Consider the following 22361-nt stretch of genomic DNA (forward strand, 5'->3'; position numbering starts at 1 on the left):
ATCCAACTGAAGTCACCTCTAAATCTCAAAAACATAGGGTGCACAGGAGGTAATTTTTCTAATTGAAGACTGCAGCATAAAGCAATATACAGAACCAAATGATTTTGACTTACAAACAACTAGCTGGGAGCTGATGACCAAAATCACAGTGACCTTGGGCCGTTCTGCCTTTTGATACTACCAACACAGACCAAAGCAGGAAGAAATCTGGACTCCAGGCCTGGCTATGTCATTAACTGGTTAACTTTGGGCAAGTCATTCTTCAGTCCCAATTTCTTAATCTAAAAACAAGAAGGCTAAGGTAGCAAGGCTTTTCCAAATTAATGAGGCCACAGAACATTTTGGGACTTGAAATATTGATGGAATCCATAAATTTCTGGTGCTGGGGACCTGGAGACTATGGAATACTCCCAGGATAAAAAAAGGTTCAGAGAAATTTGATGACAAAATAGAAGAAATTAAGCTTATTTTCATACCAAGTATTTTTCCACCTATTTTAAACACATGTAAATAAGTTAGTATGTAAGAGTGGAAAATATCACTAATATCAAAATTTCTCATGAAACAGCAGGTTTAAGTGGAATAGGATGGAAAACACTGGATTACATAAATTATCTCTAAGGTCCCTCACAGCTCTAAAATCCTATAACCCCATGACTCTAATAACACAGCCACTCCTTTGTACCTCCAGAAGTCATTAGATCTAATAAACATTTATGGAAAACCAAAAGTAGATTCCATTCAAGGGCACACTAATGCTAAAACACATTTTTTTAGTTACTGTGTGTTCAAGGTTGAAAGAGAGAACAGCAATGAGAGGAGGCCTATGGGGGCAACATCTTGCTGTCTCTTGTAGGTATCAATTTATTTGCATGTTGCCTCCCTCACTCCTTGAGGACTGTGGCTGTTTTTTGCTTTTTTCTGTGTCCCTAGCATTAAATGCAGTACTTGGCACACAGTAAGTACTTAATTAATGCTTGTACATTAAGACACTGTCCATCTCTCTTTATTAAGATTACAAAATTCACTAAAAATGATCATTAAAGTACATGCAGAAATATATATTACCCTTTTTGTGAAAGGAAGTATATAAATGCAAAAATAAACACAAAATACATAAAATTGCATATTGTGCCTAATAAATTCAAAAACATTTAAAGGCAGTGTGGTACAATGGAAATATGGCTATATTGGAAGTCAGAAGTTTGAACTGCAGCTCTTGCTGTGTGAATGATCCTGGGAGAATCATTTAAACATTCAAAGCCTCAGTTTCTTATCTGTAAAATGAGAGGATTGGATTGGAAGTTTTAAGGTCTGTCTTGACTCTAAATCCCTGAATATCTGAACTGTCTCCTCGGTCTGCTACACCTCCTACATCCCACTGGATAGCAATATAAACTGCACCATCTTCTGTGGATACCAGAACATCAGATTAGCTGCCTTTTACATTTTAAGATGGACATAGCCAATTTCTTAAAATGTTTTTCCAATTCCATTTTTCTTCTGTGCTGGAGGAATCTATCTGATGAAAAGGGTGGAAAACAATTTCTATCAGGCTTAACCCTGATGATGTTGTTCAGTCATTTTTCCCTCTTTGTGACCCCTTTTGGGGTTTTCCTGGCCAAGTTACTGGAGTGGTTTACCATTTTGAAGAAACTGAGGCAAATAGGATTAGGTGACTTGTCCAGGGTCACACACAACTAGCAAATATCTGAGGCAGAATTTGAACTCAAGTTTTACCAACTCCAGACCTGATGCTCTATCCACTGTGCCACCTAACTGCCCCTAGGCTAAACCTTACCATTCCTTTATTCTGGGAAATCATAGTCTAAAGCAGGGTTTCAGAGGCCATGGACAGATTTCAAGGGGTCCATGAACTTAAAATGGGGCATGGACAGGGGGAGAAATCCATTTTTTTCACTAGTCTCCGAAGGAAATTCGGAATTTCCTTCAATTATTAATGTAGGCAATGAACCACTGCTGTGAGAAGGAGCCCGCAGGCTTCCTCAGACTGCTAAGAGAATGCATGAGACAGAAAGGTGACGCATCCTTGGTTTGAAGGCAGTGTGATGGTGCATTCAGAAAAAAACAAAAACAAACATCAATGGGCGTGGTGTCAGAAGCCTGGGTTCTATTCACTAGTTGTACAATTTAGGCACATTATTTAACTCCACAGACTCAGTTTACTCATTTGTAAACCGGGAAAAAAATAATAAATATACCATTTACTTCACATGGTGGCTAAGTTGAGGATCTGCCTTTGGGAAGACTCAAATAAAATAATGAAGAAGTCAAGAAAGCAGAGGAACTTTGTATATTTCTCATGATTTCTTGCCTGAGCTATATCTCTCTTTAATAAGAAATTTCAAAATATAGTTTTTAAAAATAATGACACAACTTTTAAAAAATACTTCTTTTTCACAGAGACTAGATACGTGCTTCTCCTACTTCCAATTTCTCTGCCCAGGGAGAAGGAGATGACTAATTCAGAAAAACTACAACATGAGCACAGCTCATTTATCTATCCTCAATACTCCATCGAAGTGAATTTTCCATAAAACTGAAACTTACCTTTTCAAGCATCCAAACTTCAACATTTTAATCCTTCATTAGATCCAGGATGTCATTGATATGGGCCACATCATAAACCTAGCCTTCCTATGCCATGTAATCCTTGTCTATAGCAGCAAATTTTTTTTATGAAATAAAACATGTTGATAGAAATTTTGCTAAATAGATACTATGTACTTCCCTACTATCTTAAAAAAGCATAAGCGGAATGCTGAATATAACTCAGTTTTCTTTATAAATCAAGTTCATCATTAGAAATAGCTAATGTTGCATAATAGAATGATGCCCTCAAGGGAAATGGAGGTGGGGGAGGGGCTATGGTAAACTGCCTCAGACTGCTGTGCTTTTATAGCTCTTATGTTTGTAGTTCATTGATACTTTTCTCTCATCCTTCCTGGTCAAAATGTCAGCTATCCTATCACTTCCTGTTAAGGCCTATCCCTAGCAACTTTCCCTTCTTTTTCCTTCCTCTCCCCAACTCACACATTCCACCTCAACTTCAACAACTGCCCCCACCTCCATCTGACTTGGTTGTGGTGTGCTTTCATGGGGAACCAAGCCTGTTATAACTGCTTATGCAAGAAAAGTAAACAGAAAAGGCATGTTGCATTAAATATATGTAAGGTACCGTTGCTACAAGGTATGATATGACCATAACAAAAATATGCACAATTTATAAAATTAGGACAAGAGTATTAAAATGCTTTTACTGTTATTTAGGAAATAAATGGATGAAAAAAGATCAAGATATTAAGCAAGATTACCGCACGGCAAGATGTTAACCCTTTGACCAGCAGTGACACTCCTGTCCCCACTCTGTCCCCACAGACAATCAGTTGCCAAGTCCAGCAGATTCTACCTTAAACACATAACTAAGCACTTTTTATCCCTACATCAGCCGCTGGCATGAAGACCCTTCTTGCCGCACACTTGGTAGTGATCCAGCCTCAAGTCTATGCTGTCTCCAATCCATCCACCTACTCAGTCTTGCCAGCAGATCCCCCTGATCATGCCAATGCCCCTCTCCACAACTGTCAGTGGCTCCCCAAGGGCACAGAATAAAATTCAAACTCCTAACTGAGGCATCGTGGTTCCCTATTTGCCCTTCCAGACTTCTCTCCTACTGTTTTCCTACAAAGTCCTTTACTTGGACCCAATCTGTCTGGTCCTGCCGCTGGAGCCATCACCACCATCACTACCATGCCCACTGGGGGTAGCACCTCCCTTCTTTGTGGCTCCAAACTGGAATTGTCTTTCAAGGCCTAAGTCAAATACCAGAGTGTGAAGACTTTTCTGAACCCCTAAATGCCTTTTCTTACTCTGAACTCCCACAACATTAGTAATCCATGCCTGGAGTAGACTATTTCTTGCATATGAAACTCCATCTTGAGGTCAAAGAATTTCTCAGACTCTGCACATAATAGTAATTCTACCACTAATATTCATTGACAAAAAGCTTTATGAATGCAGTAATGCTTTTAAATAAACTTGCATTTTATTAATCATAATAGCATCTAAATAGATTTGAAAAATGATAATATTGTGAAATGTTATTATTCAGTCCACAGTAAGTATGCGGATTTGCAAACCACTTGGAGTAATCCAGTTCTCTCAAGAAATGCAGTTTACAGACTAGAAACCTTGGGTCTATTTCACTCAAGGGGTACAAATACGTTATTTATAGTTATTTGTGCAAAAGGTTTCATCTCTCCTATATCTCTCCTGAGGCTCATGGCATACCTTATTTTATTGTGCTTCATTGACATTGCGTTTTATACAAATTGAAGGTTTGTGGCAATCCTGCCTTGAGCAAGTCTATCTGCACCATTTTTCCAATGGCATGTGCTCATATCATGTCTCTGTGTCATATTTTGTTAACTGTCGCAATATTTCAGACTTTTTCATTATAATTATATCTGTCATGGTGATCTGTCAAGTGATCTTTGATGTTACTGTTATAAATGTTTTGGGGCACACCCACATAAGGTATCCAACTTAATCAGTAAATGTATGTGTTCTGAATGCCTCCCTCTCTTCAGATCTCCCTATCCCCTGAGACACAATATTAAGATTAGGCCAATTAATAACCCTACAATGTCTTTAAGTGAAAAGAAGAATTGATCGATACAGCAAACTTCACTGTCCTATTTTAAGAAATTGCCACTCTCTTCAGCAACCACCACCCTGACCAGTCAGCAACCATCAACATCATGGCAAGATGCTCTACCAGTAAAAAGATTATGACTTTCACTGATGGCTAAGATGACAGCTAGCCAATTTTTAACTCCAAAGTATTTTTTAATGAAGGTATGTACGTGGCTATTTTTAGACATAATACTATTGCACACTTAATAAACTACAGTATAGCATAAACAAAACTTTTATATGCATTGGGAAACCAAAAACTTCACATGACTTGCTTTATTGTGATATTCACTTTATTGTGGTAGTCTGGAACCAAACCCACAATGTCTCTGAGGTATGCCTGTACTGGATTTGGAATCAAAGGACTTTGGGTTCAAATCCTGACTCTGTCACTGAACTACTTGTATGACACCTTGGGCAGATTATTTAAGCTGTCTGGGCCTCACTCTCTTAATCTGTAAAATGAGGAGGTTTGACGAGGTGATGTCTGAGGTCTCTCCTCTGCCTGTCCTTTATACATCTTGGTACAGTATCTAGTGGAGGCATAGGTGGCTTGCTGGACAGAGCACTGGGCTTGGAATCAGGAAGACCTGAGTTCAAATCCAGCACCTGATTCTTACTAGCTGTGTAACCCTGGACAAGTCACTTAACCGGTTTTGCTTTAATCCACTGAAGGAAATGGCAAACCACCTCAGTATCTTTGCCAAGAGCACCCCATGGACAGTACTGATGCGCTATGGTCCACAGGTCACAAAGAGTTGGACACAACCTAACAACAGTATCTAGTACAGTATCTGCCTATTAAGTTCACAAAATTGTGAACTTCACAATTGTGAATTTTACAAAAAAGTTCATAAAATGTTTACAATATTGAATGCTGAAAAAAAGTGCTGCACAGTTGCTTGTAAAGTGTCCACAGTACAAACATAAGAATTCACCTCATCAATAAGCTAATTTAAACTTCCAGGATCAAAACATGTCACTTTTTACATCACCTTTTACTTGATTCTTAGTCTTTACAAAGAACTTTCAAACCAACTGTCCCATGCATCAAAAAGATTTCAAAGCTAAATAAGTACGGGATAAATTAATATTATGGCAAAAGGGACTCCCAAAGAAAGCTTCATAAGAGACTTAATAAGAGAAGTGTTATCTGAAGACAATTTAAAGGCACAGGTAACAACAGTAGGCTCACAAGATAAATCTGCCTTTCAGGTAATTAAAACCAAAAATCTACATGGAGGAAAAAAATATTCATCAACCTTATACCTTCCTAAGCCTATTTTGCAGACTGGACTAGAGACACGGACAAAAAACCAGAATAGCCCAGCAGATCTAGCCTTCCTGACTGCAACTCTACGGAGCCCAGGGAAAAACTACAATTTCTCCTAACTCATCACTTGATGCTACCAATTAAGTTAGCTGCTGTTTTGGGTGTCTTTTTTTTTAAGTTTGTAGGGTTTGTGGCTACTATATTATTTGTAGTGCTATGATAGCAATAATAATGTGACATTTATAAAACGCTCCAAAGTCCACAGAATTCTTTACATACATTGTCTCATTTGAGTCTCATATAAACCTATGAGGTAAGTATGGTAGGCATTTTACAGATTAGGAAAATGAGGTTAAATGGCTTGTCTGTGCTCACCTAGCTAGATGACTCTAAGATCAGCCCTCTTTCCTCTGTATGATGACAGGGCCTCTTCACTCCTCCTTTCATGACACAAGCTTTTGCAAAATACATGGCCAAAGTCCACTGTGGAAACAGTTGCTCTTGCCAGAGTTCAAAAGTGTAATGCAATAAGAATCTTATTATATACAACCTGAAGGGGGAGGAACCCTACTTCTTCAAGAACCACAGACAAGAATAAAAATCATTAAATTTCTCATTCCTGTGTTTCTTGCCTAAAGAGGCTATAAAAATACTTACAAGTTCTGAAACGAAGGAATAAGCTAATAATTGATTCACAAAAGCTCAGTGAGAAGGCACCTTAGAAGTCCAGACTCCCTTCAAAGATAAGAATCTCTTCTACACCATCTCTGACAGATGATTATCCAGTCTCTGCTTGAATATTTATTTTCATGGAGAACTCACTCTTTTAACAGAGCTGGACAGCTCTGCTCAAGAAAGTTCTTCCTTACATTATGCCTGTAACTTCCACCCCCTGGTCCTAGCTTTGTCATCAGGAATTAGGAAAAATAACCCAATCACTGAAGAACAGTCATGTCTAGATGAGGGCACTGTAGTCAGTATGGTCACCCTCCATGCCACAAAAATGACTCATGTCATAGAAAGACAGACAGTAAGCCATACAAATCCAGGAAACTCTCCTCAAGTTAAACAAAGTGTATGTCTTCAAGATAGCCAAGCTCATTCCTCCATTGGTATAGTGATCCTATAGCTATTAAGGTTGCTACAATGTTTATGTTCAGAAAGACTGTAACTATCCTTATTGACTCTTTGTCCAACTTGGGGACACTAAATTCACCACCCTTTAAGAATGACTGGTGTATGCTTTATAACCGGAAAAAATTAATCAAAGAAATTATAGTGCTGTGCACAATTCAGGGGGAGATACCCACTTGCTCCTTATTCATTTTTTGATTCACTGGAATGAATTTTTCAGCTCCCGATATCAGCGGTTCCTAAAAGAACTGCCTAGCTGCCCCCCCCCCCCCCGCCTTAATGCAAAATCAACTGCCATTCTCCCAGTGAATTTTGTCAGAAGCAACACCCTGAGAGATGCACGAGCAGAGAAAAAAAGGCAATTAAAAAAAGAAGCGTGCGAAGAGGCTATTGGCTAGTTCCAGCTGAGAGGATGCTGGACGTGCACTCGCCATCCCCAGCACCCCCGCACCCCCGGGAAGGAGCCCATGGGCAGCAATGAGGGGGACGCTGCTCCTCCAGGGGAATGCCTCCAGGAGCCGTGGGCGGGGGTCCGAGCGGGCGAGGGTCTCCGCGGCAGCGCTCGCTAAGCGGGGAGGGGGCGCTAGGACCGGGCTCCTGCCCCGGGGAGGGCGAGGAGGCGGCGGGGGGGGCGCCCAGGGCCCGGGGCGGGGGCTTCGCGGCCGCAGCTGCCGCCCCCCCACCCTCCCCCGCAGGGGCAGCTCCGTGCCAGGGCCTGGGAAGCCGCGTGGCGCGTGCGCAGTAGCGCTCGGCGGGACTGGCTGGGGCTCGGCGGCTGCGGCGGCGGCGGAGCCGCATTGACAGGAGCGGCGGCCGGGACTCACCGAGGCGCAGGGGCTGGAGGTGGTGCTGGGGGTGGGCGAGCGCTGGACCGTGACCAAAGCCATCTAGGCGCTGCTGGGCTGCTCGGCGCGGGGCATTCTCTTCCTGGTGGCCGGGGAGGGCCGGCGGCCGGCGGGGGTCCCGGGGCCGGGACGGGACGGAGGGCCGGAGGAGGCGCAGGACGAGGCCGAGGCCCGCGGCTCCGCGCCCTGCGCTGGACTCTCGCACACTGACGCGCGGGCGGGCCGGCGGGCGGGCGGGCGGTTCGGCGGCGGCCAGGCACAATGAGCGCGCCCAGTGCGCAGGCGCCACCTGTCAGCAACCGCCTCTCCCGCGGCTCGCGCGCGCCGCCGCCTTAACCCGTGAGCTGCCGTGCGGGCGGGCGGGCGGCGAGAGGGGCGGAGGGCGAGGCGAGAGCGAGGCAGCGCCGAGGGAGGCGGAGAGGCGGCAGCGAGCGAGCGAGCGAGCGTGCGTGCCCCCGCCCCCCGACGAGCCGCTCTGGCTCTCCTCCCCGCAGGAGGGCCCTGGGGGAGGTGGGGGGAGGGGAAGAGCTGGAGCCCCAGGGTCTGGGTTCAAATCTCCCCTCCGCCGCTGTCATCGCGTCCAAGTCACGCCCCCTCCCTGGGCCCCGTCCCTGAGCCTGAGGGACCCCACCCCCTGGGCCTCGGTTTCCTCATCTGTAAATCTAGGGACTGAACTAGATGGCCTTAGCCTGAGGGACCCCACCCCCGGGCCTCAGTTTCCTCATCTGTAAAACGAAAGGGCTGGACTAGATGGCCTTAGTCTGAGGGACCCTGAGCCTCAGTTTTCCTCATCTGTAAATCTAGGGACTGAACTAGATGGCCTCTGAAGTCCCTTTCAGATCTAAGGCAGTGAACTTATAAGCATGTTAAGTGCCCAGGAGAAGGAGGGAGACTTGAACTCTCCACCGGGAAAATTCACCTGGCCCTGGAGTTGGAGGAGCTGTGTTCGGATCATGCCTCTGCCACTGCTTGTGGACGGGACTTTGGGCAAGTCACTTTCCCTCTCTGGGCCTCAGTTTCCTCATCTGTAAAATGTAAAAGAAGGGGGGTGAACTAGAATACCTCTTGGGTCTCCAAATCTAGCAGAGTCTAAGAAATCTCCCATCAAAGGGTCATCTTACCAGATAGAGCCTTATCTCTAGGGTCTTTTCGTCTACTTTCCCCTCTGATCTTCCCTTCTCCCGCCTCCCCGCCCCCATTCACAACCAAGTCTGGTCAATTTCACAGCCCAAGTATTTCCAGGGTACCTCTCCTCCTTCTCTCAGGCTACAACCCCCATAGTCCTGGCTGCAACCCTGGACTTTTGGGGTGGCCTCCTAATTGCCGTGTCCAGGCTCTCCCTTCTCCTGCTGCCAAACTGATATTCTGGTCACTAACCTGCTCAGAAACGTTCAGTGGCTCCCTACGGTCTTTATGATACTTCCCTGGCATTTAAAGCCCTGGATAACATGACCCTCGCCTATCTTTCCAGACTGATTATAGATTCTCCTTATGAACTCTTAAGTTCTAATCAAATTGGTCTATATACTTTCCTCACCTGACAGCCCTTCTCCTTGGTTTAGTAAAGGTAATTCCCTCTGCCTTTACAGACAGATCCTCACCTCTACTTTTAAACCCAATTCACTTCAAACCACAGTTCAAGGGTCACTTTGAAAAGGCTTTTCCTGATTTCCCCAAAGTGTTGGCACACCCATCATCTTATGTTAACTTTGTATCTAGCCACCTTTTACTCTTCTGTGAACATAATATATTGTATCCTTCTATAGATTGTAAACTCACTAAGGACAGGGTTCATTTTATTTTTGCGTGTCTGTATTCCCAGGGCCCAACACAATGTCTTTAGAACATAGTAAGTGCTTAATAAATTTTTGTTGATTGATTTCCCCAGGAGTCCAGGAGAAATTTCTGTGACCTGGATGGCAATCTCATTATTACTTTCAGGTTCCCCTATTCCCAGTCTCCCCCACCTCCTTCTTGATACAGAGGCTGAGTAAACCCTGGAGAAAGAGAAGGGTGTGGTTAGAGGCAGTTTAAGGGCACGGATTGCTGGTTCTGCCCCACCCCCCCCCATTCCTTTCTGTTGTCCAGAAATTCTTAGAGACAACAGAATCTTCCCCTTGTAGTTTCCTCTCCCTCCTCGCTCTCTAGTTTTCATTACTTCTGAAAAGAGAATGTGAAAGTCAACATTTCTTTTTAAGAATTCATTTTCCAAGAGACCCACAAACTTAAAAAAAAGGCAAGTGTAACAGACTACCATGACTTCAAACAAAACAAAAATAGAATAACTGGTACTGAAAGATAAACCTGCCACTAGAGATCAGAGATGGGAGAGAGAATTCAAAGTTGTAGAAGGAGCTTGAGATCTGGAATGAGAGAATATGGAATCAAATCCCAGCTCCACAATTGATTCCTTTTGTTGCCTTGAGGAAGTTATTTACCCTTTCTACTCAATTTCCTTATCTGTAAAATGAGAGAGTTTGACTATTTCAAAGGTTCTTAACCTGGGGTGAACTTGTTTTGAAAATATTTGGATAACTGTTCCAATAGAATTGGTTTGCTTTGTAATCCTAGGCCTTTTGTGCATTTGAAAACTTTAAGGAGTCCATACATAGGCTCCACCAGCCCAAAAGGTTGTGAATAAGACTAGGTGATCCTCCACTAAGATCTCTTCCAGCCCTTACACCTGTGAGTTGACATGCTTATTCTGAGGGGATGTTATGGCAAACATTTCCATAAGTGAAATCCTATGGAGACCCAGAGAGTCAACAAAACCCACTTCTCGTTTGTCACTCAACATGCTTGAATCGCATCCCTCCTTTTAAATTGATAGAGCTGTCAGGCTTCTGATTGCCTAAGTGCTAGAAGAACCCTCTGTGCTGGACCTTTGTAAAGTCTCTGGTGCCCTGTGGTTGAAATAATTATCAGGGAGGCTACATCAAGAATGAGACACACAAGGTCCCTCTACAGTAGAGAATTATTGTCGAGAGGCCAAGATTGTTCTGAAGGGTTTTGCCCCCTGGTGGTGGACAATGGAGCCTGAGAACAAGTAATTCAAAGCTTAAGGTACAGTTCTCAGATCAATGTTCCGAAAATGTTTTTCAGAGAACCACCTAGCAGGCAGGCAAGTGAGGACAAAGCTCATGGGTGAGAACTTTGAACAAATGCCTTAGAGGTGGGGGAGGGGACCTTACACTTGAAGGAGAGTGAGCCAAGAAATGTACACAACAGGAAGCCATGTGAACTTAGAAAGGAAATGGATGTGATTTGTAAAGGGAATAATTTTAATGAGCAAAGCAATGACATTTTAGAGTAATTTATGTGTTCCTCTAGGTAATAAGTCTAGGGATAAATATCTAGTTTTAGATTTAGTGGCTGGAGATTTATATAGCTAATAGATACTTTTGATTGATGAGAGAGACTGATTCCTTTGGAGTTTAACACTTTTATCAGTGATTTAGATAAATGCATAAATAGCCTATGTGTCAGTGAAACCAACTTGGAAGGTATTGCCCAGTGTTGGGACGGCTACTTTAAAAAGCTTACTAGGCTAGAGCTAGAATCAGCCAAATCTAACAAGATGGGATTTAATAAGAATAAATGTTAAGTTCTACATATGGGTGCAAAAAGTCAACTGCAAAAACATCAGGTGAGAAGGACACAGCTAACCAACAGTTCTCAGGGTGGGGTCAAGGGGAAGATCTGGGCCTCGCCACAGTCAAAAAAGTTACATGAAAGCATGGGGGAGGCAATAATCCTACTGCATTGTACTGGTTTTACACATCTGGATAGAGAGTCAGTTCCGGGTACCACATTTTGGTAAGGAATCATACTCAGGGTGTCCAGGCTGGTGACAGGACTAAACACTATGACACAGGAGCACTAGGAGAAGGATCCAGGAAAAAAGAAGATTTGAGCGGTGGGGTGGTGGAAAGATATGACCAGTCTTCAGGCATTTGAAAAACTATAATATAGAAGATAATATAAGACTTGAATTGTTGTTCCCCAGAGGACAGAAAAATGTGCATGGGGGGAGGGGGGAATTACAGAGAAGCAGCTTTAGGTTAGATGTAAGGAGAAACTTAATTAGAACTGGCCCAAAGTGGAATGGCCTGCTTCAACAGATGGCCTTCCCCATCACTGAAGTTCTTCATGTGGAGATTAGGTTACCATTTGTCATAGAAGGGATTCCTGTATACGTATGGGATCGAGGTGGCCAACCAAGGTCCCTACCAACCCTCTGTGAATTCTAGAATTTTGTGAAATTTATAGTATTTACTCCAAGCAATCAGCTGCATTGTTGAGTCCATAGTATGTGCAGAGAACAATACAAAATGCCCGTCAAGTCAATAAGCATTCATCGGGTGATCACCTTGGGCTAGACACTGGACAATAAAAGCCAAACCAAGATGGTGTGTACAGGAATAGTCCATGGCCTTTGGCAAGTAAAGGAAATAGGTAAATGGTCACAAAACCGCTGAGGTTAGTTACCAATCTGTTCCTCATGATCAAGCCTCCCAGGTTTGAAAACCTTGGTGACCAATATTTAGTTCATTGGGGGTGATTAGATTGTAGGCAGGACTGTCTCATGCTATCCAAACTCACATAAGAGTTATATCAGAAAGCCAATGTAATCATCTATAGGAAGAGAGAGTTCCTTTTAATAAGGAATTTAAATTGAGAGCAGAAAATTGTCAGCTGGTTCCAGAAAAAAACAGCTGCTAAGTGAAATAATATTATGGGGGGTAGTCGGTTCTATAATAATTATCAGTGGGGGTGGTAGGCAGATTAACATGCCAAAGGGTTAGCAGTAGTATTAACTTGAACATTTTCCTTGAATTAATTAATCGCTAGGCATTTAGTAAACACCTATTATATGCCAGGCACTGTACTAGGGATGCAAGAATGAGAGAGAGAGAGAAAAACCTATATCATTGACCAGTAGGTTTGGAGCAGAGTTTGGTTATTGATGAATCAAAGATGCCCTTGGGAAATGAGCGTCAAAGCAAGAAAGGCATATGTCATAACAAGAATCCTGTCCAAAGTGACCAGTTACACCTGACAGGTGGTCTTCTCTTTTTTCTCTTTCCTCTTCCCCCTGTCATCCAAGCTACTTCAAATAATGTTGAATTATATATATATGTATATATACTTAAATATAATATATAAATATAATAATATAATATATACTAATATAAATGTATATATGTATACACATTTATATTGATATTTTTATGTTTATATATATCTATGTGTGTGTATATATAGAAAGAGAGGTTATTATGTTCCAGACATTGTGCTAAGTACTTCATGATTATTATCTCATTAGATCCTCAAAACAACCCTGAGAGGTAGGTGCTGTTACTACTCCTATTTTACATATAAAGAAACTGAGGCAAACAAAGAATAAGTTAGGTTTGAACTCAGGTCTTCCTGACTACAAGCCCAGTATTCTATCACTTTGCTACCTAGCTGCTCCCCAAATGACCTTTTACATAAAAAGATTTCAGAATCCTTCAGATATAATTTGTTAACACTTGGCTCTGTTCTTGATGGAATTGTCTTCAACCATAGCAACGCTTCTCCCCTCCCATGGCAATACTTTCATTCACTCCTACTGTTCCTCACAGCAGTTGCTCCAAACCTTTTCTTCTCCCCTCCATCACCATCCTACCTTCTCAGCAGATGATTTGTCTGCTTTTGAAAGGATGAAGGTTATAATTTCCTCTCCACACAACTTCTTTGCATCTTCATCTATCCTCTCCCTCATTATTTCAATGTCGGATGATGTGATGTCCCTCCTCCTTGTCAAGATTAACCCTTTTTACTTGTACTTATCATCCCATCCCTTTGGGGTGTTGACCACATTGGCCATTTCATCTCATTTTTGCACTCTTGACTCCCTCCTACCTTCAAACATGCTCAAGCTCTTTCATTGATAAACTTCTAGAAAAAAAAAGAGTAGTTTAATCTCTCTGAACACAAACAACTCTACCCTTTGCAATCCAATTTCTAATCTCTGTTAGTCTACTACAATTGCTGATGTAGTTGACAGTAATCTCTTATTTGCTAAATCCAATGCCCTTTTCTCCATTCTTACTGGGAAACCTTGAAGGCTGAAGGAAGCCTTGGAGGTTGGTGAGGGAACCTTTATGCCTGGGTGTCAACAGTCTAATACCCTCTTCCCTTCTCTCTGAATATTCTTTGTTGGTGATCTCTTTGACTCAATTATCTCTAGTTAGATCACTCCCAATCTATCATTCAACATTTGTTAAGCACTCAGAGTATGCCAGGCAGTGTGCTAAACACTGGGGTTACAGATAAGAAAAAGAAAGATAATCCATATCCCCCCACCAAGGAGCTTAAAATCTAATGGGGGAAGGCAATACATGCAAGGAAAATGAAAAGGGGTAGAGGGGTGCCAGAAAGTATCTTGTGGATGAGAGCACTGGATATGGAGGGCATGGATACCAAAGCTGAAGTAATCTTGAGATTTCTGGTGATGAACTTGTCCTGGGGGAAATAATGATGTTTGAAAAATAGAAACTAAGCAGAGAAACTGGGGGGATATGAAAATCTAATCTATATAGCCAATCCTGATCTTGTAAAATGAGTTCCCTGAGTTCCAGTTCCACAACCCCCAATAGACATCTCCATACACGCCCCCACATCCCAGATCTACCACCAGCATCTCAGTCCAACATATCTGTAATGAGATTTATCTTCTCCCCCAAATCTGCCCCTCTTTCCAATTTCCTTGTTTCTCTTGAGGATACCACCAACCTTCTAGTCATTCACAATTGAATCCTAGACTCTTTCCTTTCCCACTCTTACATCTAATCATCTGCAAAGTACTGTATATTTCCACCTAAATAGCTTCTCTTACAGCTGACCCTTTATCTTTACTCGATTCAAGCTCTCATCAAGTAGATTTACTGTGATAAATTTCCCACTGGTCTCCCTGTCTCTGGTCTCTTCACACAGCTACCAAAAAATAATGCCAAATAAGGTAAATATCAGTCCTTGTCACTTCTGTCCTCAAAAACTTTCAGTGATTTCACTATTGCTGCTTGAATAAGATATAAATGCCTTAGTTTGGCCAATCTACCTTCCCAACCTTATTTCACCTTATTCTCCTTCACACTGTGTTCTAGACAAACTGGACTACTGTTTCCCCATTTCTGCATGCTTTCTTCTTCCTCCATGACTTAACACAATCCCCCAAACCTGCAGTTCATTCCTTCTTTATCTGTGCATCATAGGAACATAGTTTAGATCTGGGAAAGATGTCCAAGGCCATCTAATCCAACCCTCTCATTTTACAAGTGAAGAAACTGAGACCCAGGAAAGCTAGGTGACTTGGTGGTGTTAGGGTTAAGACAAGTACAAGGTAAGGGGAGATGGGAGCAAAAAATAGATCTAGTCAAAGTCCTCTAAGAAAATTTGAGGAAGGAGGAAATTTTAATTTCTAGGTGGGAAAAAACCAGGTAAGGTTCAATGGGGGAACTGAGCTGTACTTTGAAGGAATAGAAAAATGCTGAGATTGTGGAATCAGAGGATTTGGACTCAAATCCCACTTCCCCTTTCCTCTCTCCTCATTCTCTTGTCCATCTTCTGTAATCAATCAGATTACAGATCTCATCACTGAGAATTTGATCTCATCACTGACCAGCAGCTGCTTCCTCCAAAGTTACCAGTCATCTCTTCATTACCAAATCTAATGGCCTTTTCTCAGTCCTCATCTTGCCTGATCTCTCACTGGCATGTTAATTACCTCCTTCTAGATAATCTCTTGAAGATATGGTTCTTTCTTGGTTCTTCCCAGCTTCCTCTAACTGCTCCTTCGCTGTCTCCTTTGAGAGATCTCCATCCAGATCACATCCCTGACTGTGACCCCCTATGCTGTGTCCTGGGCCTTCTTTCTTCTCTAGGCTAGATTATCTCAGGGATTTCATCATCTACCATGGATTCAATTACACGAGTGCCATTGATTCCCAGATCTATTAATCTATCCCTCCCCTCTCCCCTAAACTTCAATCCCACACCACCTATTAGATATTTCAAAATGAACATAGGCATCTTAAATGAAACATATACAAGAGAGAACTTTTCCTGCTGAACCTTCCACTCTTCTCTGTTACTTTTGGGGGCACCAACATCCTTCCAGTCAATCAGTCCATTCCTCTCTCTCACTCATACCATATATCCAATCAGTCATGAGATCTTTTTGTTTCTACTTTCACAATATCTCTTTGATAAAGGGCAGCCAGTGAATAGAATTCTTCCTGAATTCAAATCTGGTCTCAGACACTTATTAGTTGTGTGACCCTGGTCAAACCACTTAGCTCTGTTTGCCTCAGTTTCCTCACCTGCAGAATGAATTAGAAAAGGAAATAGCAAACCAGTATCTTTGCCAAGAAAACTTGAAACAGAGTCATGAAGCATCATATGTGACTGAAAATGATTGAATAACAACATCCACTTCATGTTATTCACACCTTTTAGGTCCTTATTCCTTCTCATCAAAACTCCTAGTCTCCCTCCTCAGATTTCTTCCCACTACAATCCATTCTTGACCAAGAGGTCTTGAATTCCCTACCTGCATCCAGAAGACTCCAGAGTGCCACCTGAACTAGATTAAAATATAATTAGGAAATGCTTAACAAAGTAAAGATACAATAATGCAAAATATCAACTTATGATTGTCTACAAATTCACCAAGAAAACAGAGGTTCTCCACTAGCCAGCATATACCATCCATAAGTGAAACGATTGGTTACACCAAATGGAGAAATTGTGAATACTGTGGATAAGTTCACTTAACTTGGCGGTATGCTTTCTTGGGATATCCATCTAAATGATGAAGTTAATGTGCTCATTGCCAGAACTAGCTCAGTGTTTGAGAGTCAAAGAGAAGTGTGGGGGTGAAGAGATATTAGACTACCTACCAAACTGAAGATCTATAGAGCTGTTGTGCTGACCTCATTGTATGCCTGTGAAGCCAGAAAACAGAATGACTTCCATTTGAATTGTGTTAGGAAGATTCTGAAGATGACTTGGCAAGATAAGGTACCAGACACTGAGGCCACCTCTCTGGTTGAATTGTCAGGCATTCAGACTCTTCTACAAAAAGTGCAACTCCAATGGGCTTGGCCATGCTTGAATGCCAAATATACATTTGCCTAAAAGACCACACACAGATGTGAGAAGAAGCAAGTGATATAAAGACACTCTCAAGGCCTCTTTGAAGAATTTTGGAATTGATTGTGAGATATGGGAGACACTGGCTCAGGACTGCCCAGCATGGCATGCCCACATCAAAGAAGGGGCTGTGCTCTTTTAGCAAAGCAGAATTGTAGTAACTCAAAAGAAACATGCGATGCACAAATTTAGAGGCATCTCTATTCCAAATGTTCATATGGACTACTTGTTCCCAGCCTATGGTAGAATCTTCTGAGCTCATATTGGTCTGATCAGCCACATTTGGACACACTATACCAGGGGAGGAGAACCTGTGACCTCAAGGCCACATGTGGCTTTCTAGATCCTTGGGTGTGGCCTCTTGACTGAATCCAGGTTTTATGGAACAAATCCTTTCATTAAGGGGATTTGTTCATGAAGTTTGTATCCAGTCAAAGGGCCATACTTGAGGACCTAGAGGGCTGCACGTGTCCTGGAGTCCAAAGGTTCGCCACCCCTGCTTTGACACTGACATAGAGATGTCATTTGGGTCCTCTTTGAGGATGAATGATGAACCTCATTGTTCAACGAGCTCCATTCTTCTCTTCTTCCAAAGTAACTGACCACGTCATCCACCCGCTTAATAAAGTCCATCGGCAACCCATTACCTCCTGGATCAAAGAGAAATTTCTCCATTTGATTTTTAAAACTCTTTACCACCTGGCCCTGTCCTGCATTCTCAGTCTTATATTTTACTCCCTTCCTTGCCATCTTTCCTTTACATAAAAGCATAGACCTCGCTGTTCCTCACACATGACACTTCATCCCTGATCTCTCTACCTTTCTTTTGGCTGTCCTTTATGTTTGGAATGCTCTCTTTCCTCCCCTCCAAATCTCTGGTTTCCTTCAAGACTCAGCTCAAACACCTTCTATAAGAGGCCATTCCTGATCCCCTAACTGCTCGTACCTTCGGCCCCATGCAACCTTTCACTGACTCTACGTATCTTATATGTACCTAACTATTTACATGCCGTCTCCTCCACTTGAATGCTATCTCCAGGAAGACAGGGACTGTTATGCCCTCTTTTTATCTCCACCACTTAGAATAGTAATTAAACATTTACATTGTCGATGTTTAATAAATTCTTATCGATTGAATGAATGAGAGGGAGAAGGATAAACATTTATTAAGCACCTATTTGCAGGAGATTGTTGTTCAGTCATTTTCAGTCGTATCTGATTCTTCAGTGACTCCATTTGGAGTTTTCTTGCTAAAGACACTGGAGTGATCTGCCATTTCCTTTTCCAGATCATTTGACAGATGAGGAAACTGAGGCCAACAGGGTTAAATGACTTGCCCAGGGTCACACAGCTAAGAAGTGTCTGAGGCCAGATTTTAACTCAGGAAGATGAGTCTTCCTGACCCCAGGCCTGGCATTATACTACCTAGCGGCCCTATTTCCTGAAGAAGGAAATGGCAAAGCAGTTATCTTTGCCAAGAAAATCCCACAGACAGTATTAAAGTGCTATGAACCATGGGATCATAAAGAATCAGACACTGAATGACTGAACTATAGTAACAAAGGCACCTATTATGTGCCAGGGATTGTGTTATTATCTCATTTAATTCTCACAACTCTGGATTCTTTGGGTTGAAAAAGGAATCATCCAGTTCAAGGACATCAAATGCACTCTTGGAAAGATCTAGGTACAATTACAAAGGAAGGAAGTGAACACTTCTTAGGCACTTGCTGTGTGCCAAAGCCCTTTACAAATGTTATCCTTTCATCCTCACAACAACCCTAGGAGGTAGGGAGCTATTATTATCCCATTTTACAGCTGAGGAAACTGAGGCAAAGAGGTTAAGTGAATGAATGAGTAAATGAATGGTTTTACAAGCAAGAAAAGGTGTTCCTTCATTGACAACTCTTGTCCAATAAGTGTGGGCTAGGGCCCCCCCCCACCTCTTTCAGAACATTTGATCAACTCTTACTGAGAGTCTACAATCTACAGAGTACCACATTTTAGGCTCTGCTCTGAGGGTTTAAAAAAGAATCACCATTTATACCCTTATTATTCAGTTCAGGCAAATCAAATATGCTCTTGAAAAGCTATAGCTATAATTACAAAGAAAGGAAACAAACATTTATTAAGCACCAACTATGTGCCAAGTGCTTTATACATATTATCATTTCATCCTTACAACAACACTGGGAAGTGGGGGCTATTATCATCCTTATTTTATAATTGAGGAAAAGGAGGCAGTTAGAGGTTAAGTGACTTGCCCAGGGGTCATGTAGCTAATACGTTTCTCAGGTCTTCCTAACTTTAGGCCTAGCGCTCTGTGCACCACACTAGTTTGAGCTATGTATCAACTGAAAATAAATGTATTACTCCAATTAAATAAGGGTTAACTAAGAGAATATGAATGAAATCATCAGAGTATAGCAAAGTTACACCCATACACTTTTTCTGGGATTTCATTAACCCTCAATTAAAATATCAAAATCAGAGTGTGGGCCGTGTCATAGTTAGAGGACATAATGTTTGATAGGGAGATTTTCAAGATCCAATCTTCAAATAGTCATTGATACTAGCTTCGTGGGTCCATTTAAGATTACGTTAATTGCCTTCCACGAACATGGAAAATGTCATAACATGTGGTCACTACCTCATGAGAGTTTGTACTTAGATAGAGTATGTCATGATTTTTGAGTAGTAGATTTTCAACACCCATAAGCATATATTGCAAGCTTGTTTGTACAAGTATGTTAAATACAATCCCTGCCCTCTAAGAACTGATGCTTTCAAACAGACAACTCCAGTACAGAACAACTCCAGAAGTGAATACTGACAAACAGAGAATTTATACAACCAAGAGATGATGTAACAACACCAAGAGCCAGTTTCATGAATAATAGATTGTAAAATCCCTAGAGAACAGACACCATCTTTATTTGAATCCGTTTGTAAGGCATCCCAAATAGTACCATGAGCAGAAAGGCATGTAATCAATATTATACGTGATAATGATAAAATGCTCAATGCTGACTTCTTTGTTTGCATGTTTGGTGTCTGGGAGAGTTCATGGAGAAGAGGTCTTTGAAACAGTGGAAGGAATTATAAAATTTCAAACATAGGGAAGAACATTTGTAAATGGAAAGTTAGGGGGAAATAGTTTGAAGATAGAATTTATTTTTTAACTGTGGAATAAAATACCTGCAAAGAGACTGCTTTCTGCTTACTCAAATTAGCACACACCCTTCTGTTGATACAAAGAAATGGGAAATAAAGTAATGACTTGAAATCAAAAGATGTTGGATACAAAGCTTCCAGAAGACAGAAACTAGGTCTATGTAGTTTACTGAGTACACAGCACTTTATCCAATATGTGTTTTTTTGAGGATGACGATGATAATGACCTCAGGCTATGTCTAGAAAATGAAGTCTGGCAATGGTTTGCCTCAGTCTAGAAAAACAAATAATTCAGGAATGCCTTGTACCAAGACAGTTCCAACAAACTCCACCAAAACTTCAGGCTCTAAATAACTTACCTGACTGGCTTAGTCCTTTTAGAAAATTCTAATCTTAAACCACTAATAAAATTTCCAATCACATGGTAGAACAGATAGTGTATGTATAATCCAGGTATGCATATGTATATGTATAATCCATAGCCAGACTTATCAAAGGAACCAGTTAACTAAGTCAGAAAAGAAGAGTTTAATTCTTGCCTTTTGCTAGCTTTTGAGCTGGAGTTTACGAATCTATAAAAGACTGGATCAGCTCCATGGCCCCTTTCAACTCTCAGAAGTATCATCTTAATATTGAACTCTGTTTCTCTTCATGATTATCTAGGTCAATGCTTTTAGAATACAAATATGTATTTAATATTCAGGTATGCTCTTTGCAATGTGGTGTCTGTCTTCTGAAACACTGATCTAGTTTCTTGTAAACAATTACTAATAATAGTACAAAAAATTTCCTAGCTGAGAACCTGCATACCTGGAGTGTCTTCAAGGAGGTAAATGGTAAGAAAGTAGAGAGTCTGATGTTTCAGAATATTGAGGTGGAATATTTATCTAAATATTTTCCTCTGGCCTAAAAACTGAGCTTTTCTGCTTTAAATTGTAAGTTTGATGATGCTTTTCTCCCACCCTAGAGTCCAACTAATTGCCTCTTCTGTGAGGGCAAGATGAGTAAGGCAAGTACCAAAGAGAAAGGCTCTGCTTCCAGATCTGCCTCCACTTCCAGATCTGGCTCCGCTTCCAAATCTGGCTCCGCTTCCAAATCTGGCTCCGTTGAACCAGGGTTGGCTGGTTCATCTCAGGTTAATAGTCAAAATAACTTTCTTAAATGCTGGAGGGGAGGTGAAGTTCAAAGTCCTTCCATTGGGCTACTGCAGTGTCATAGTCTGTCCCTAATTTGCTTCCTTTCCTATCTGAATGGTTTTGCTTTAGACTTATTGACCTTAGTCAATGTTTAGGACCTGAGTTTGACTTTTCTGAATTACTACCATCTAGCAGTTTGCTCCTTTTTCATAGGCTTCCCCTGTGGGGAAGGAACCACAGGAACCTTTTTAGTCTCTGGACTTGTTGGCACTGTCACCTTTGTGTCATTTTCTTTTCTTTACAGGTTAAAAATGTCAACAGACATTTTCATTCTAGAGCAATTCAGTTTAATAAACATTTAAGTTGACACTGGAGAAGACCCAAAGATAAAAACAAAACATTGGTCAAATTTCAATTCCCTATTTGGAAGACAATTGTCATCACTGCCCCCACTTCAGGCATGTTCAAAAAAAGAAAACCCAGAATTAGTGCATGACATATTCAAAGCTCCAAGAGTAGAGCAGGTTAAAGTCAGAGCTGAAATGAATAGTCTGGTAAAATGAAGCTAGGGAGGATAGTGAGTTAATCAATATGCATTTACAAAGCACTCACTACATATCAGGTGCTATGCAGTGTACTGATTAGTAACTCCTAGTGGATAGATGAATTAAGTAGTTTATTTTCTTGCAAGGAGGGGAAAAGGAAGCATAAGGGTGGAGGTAGTTGGAGAATGGGAAAAGATTTTTTTTTTCAAACTGATCCCCACCTCATTTTAATCTGTTGTAAGGAACTGCCTCTGTTAAATCAAACCACAGTCAGTTAGTCTATTGCAAATAATCAGGTTGCCAGCCAAAGCCAGACCAACTGCCTGTTGTTCTCTGGAGC

The 22361-nt window shown here is 41.6% G+C and overlaps 2 protein-coding genes across 6 annotated transcripts in view; one reads left to right on the forward strand and one right to left on the reverse strand.

The window, feature by feature from the left end:
• The window catches only part of SSH2 (slingshot protein phosphatase 2), a 253143-nt gene extending 244999 nt beyond the window's left edge, over window positions 1-8144 (reverse strand). For all 4 annotated transcript variants that reach the window (XM_072639857.1, XM_072639856.1, XM_072639861.1 and 1 more), the window contains exon 1: window positions 7948-8144. In XM_072639857.1, the coding sequence (XP_072495958.1) occupies window positions 7948-8010 (63 nt within the window). In that variant the 5' untranslated portion in view covers window positions 8011-8144. The remainder of the gene's footprint in view (window positions 1-7947) is intronic.
• Window positions 8145-8288: 144 nt separating this feature from the next.
• EFCAB5 (EF-hand calcium binding domain 5) overlaps window positions 8289-22361 on the forward strand; it is a 161872-nt gene continuing 147799 nt past the window's right edge. For both annotated transcript variants that reach the window (XM_072639852.1, XM_072639853.1), the window contains exons 1-2: window positions 8289-8413; window positions 21308-21475. In XM_072639852.1, the coding sequence (XP_072495953.1) occupies window positions 21341-21475 (135 nt within the window). In that variant the 5' untranslated portion in view covers window positions 8289-8413; window positions 21308-21340. The remainder of the gene's footprint in view (window positions 8414-21307; window positions 21476-22361) is intronic.

The sequence above is a fragment of the Notamacropus eugenii genome, chromosome 2 (assembly GCF_028372415.1).
Source record: "Notamacropus eugenii isolate mMacEug1 chromosome 2, mMacEug1.pri_v2, whole genome shotgun sequence".
In the NCBI taxonomy this organism is placed as follows: domain Eukaryota; kingdom Metazoa; phylum Chordata; class Mammalia; order Diprotodontia; family Macropodidae; genus Notamacropus; species Notamacropus eugenii.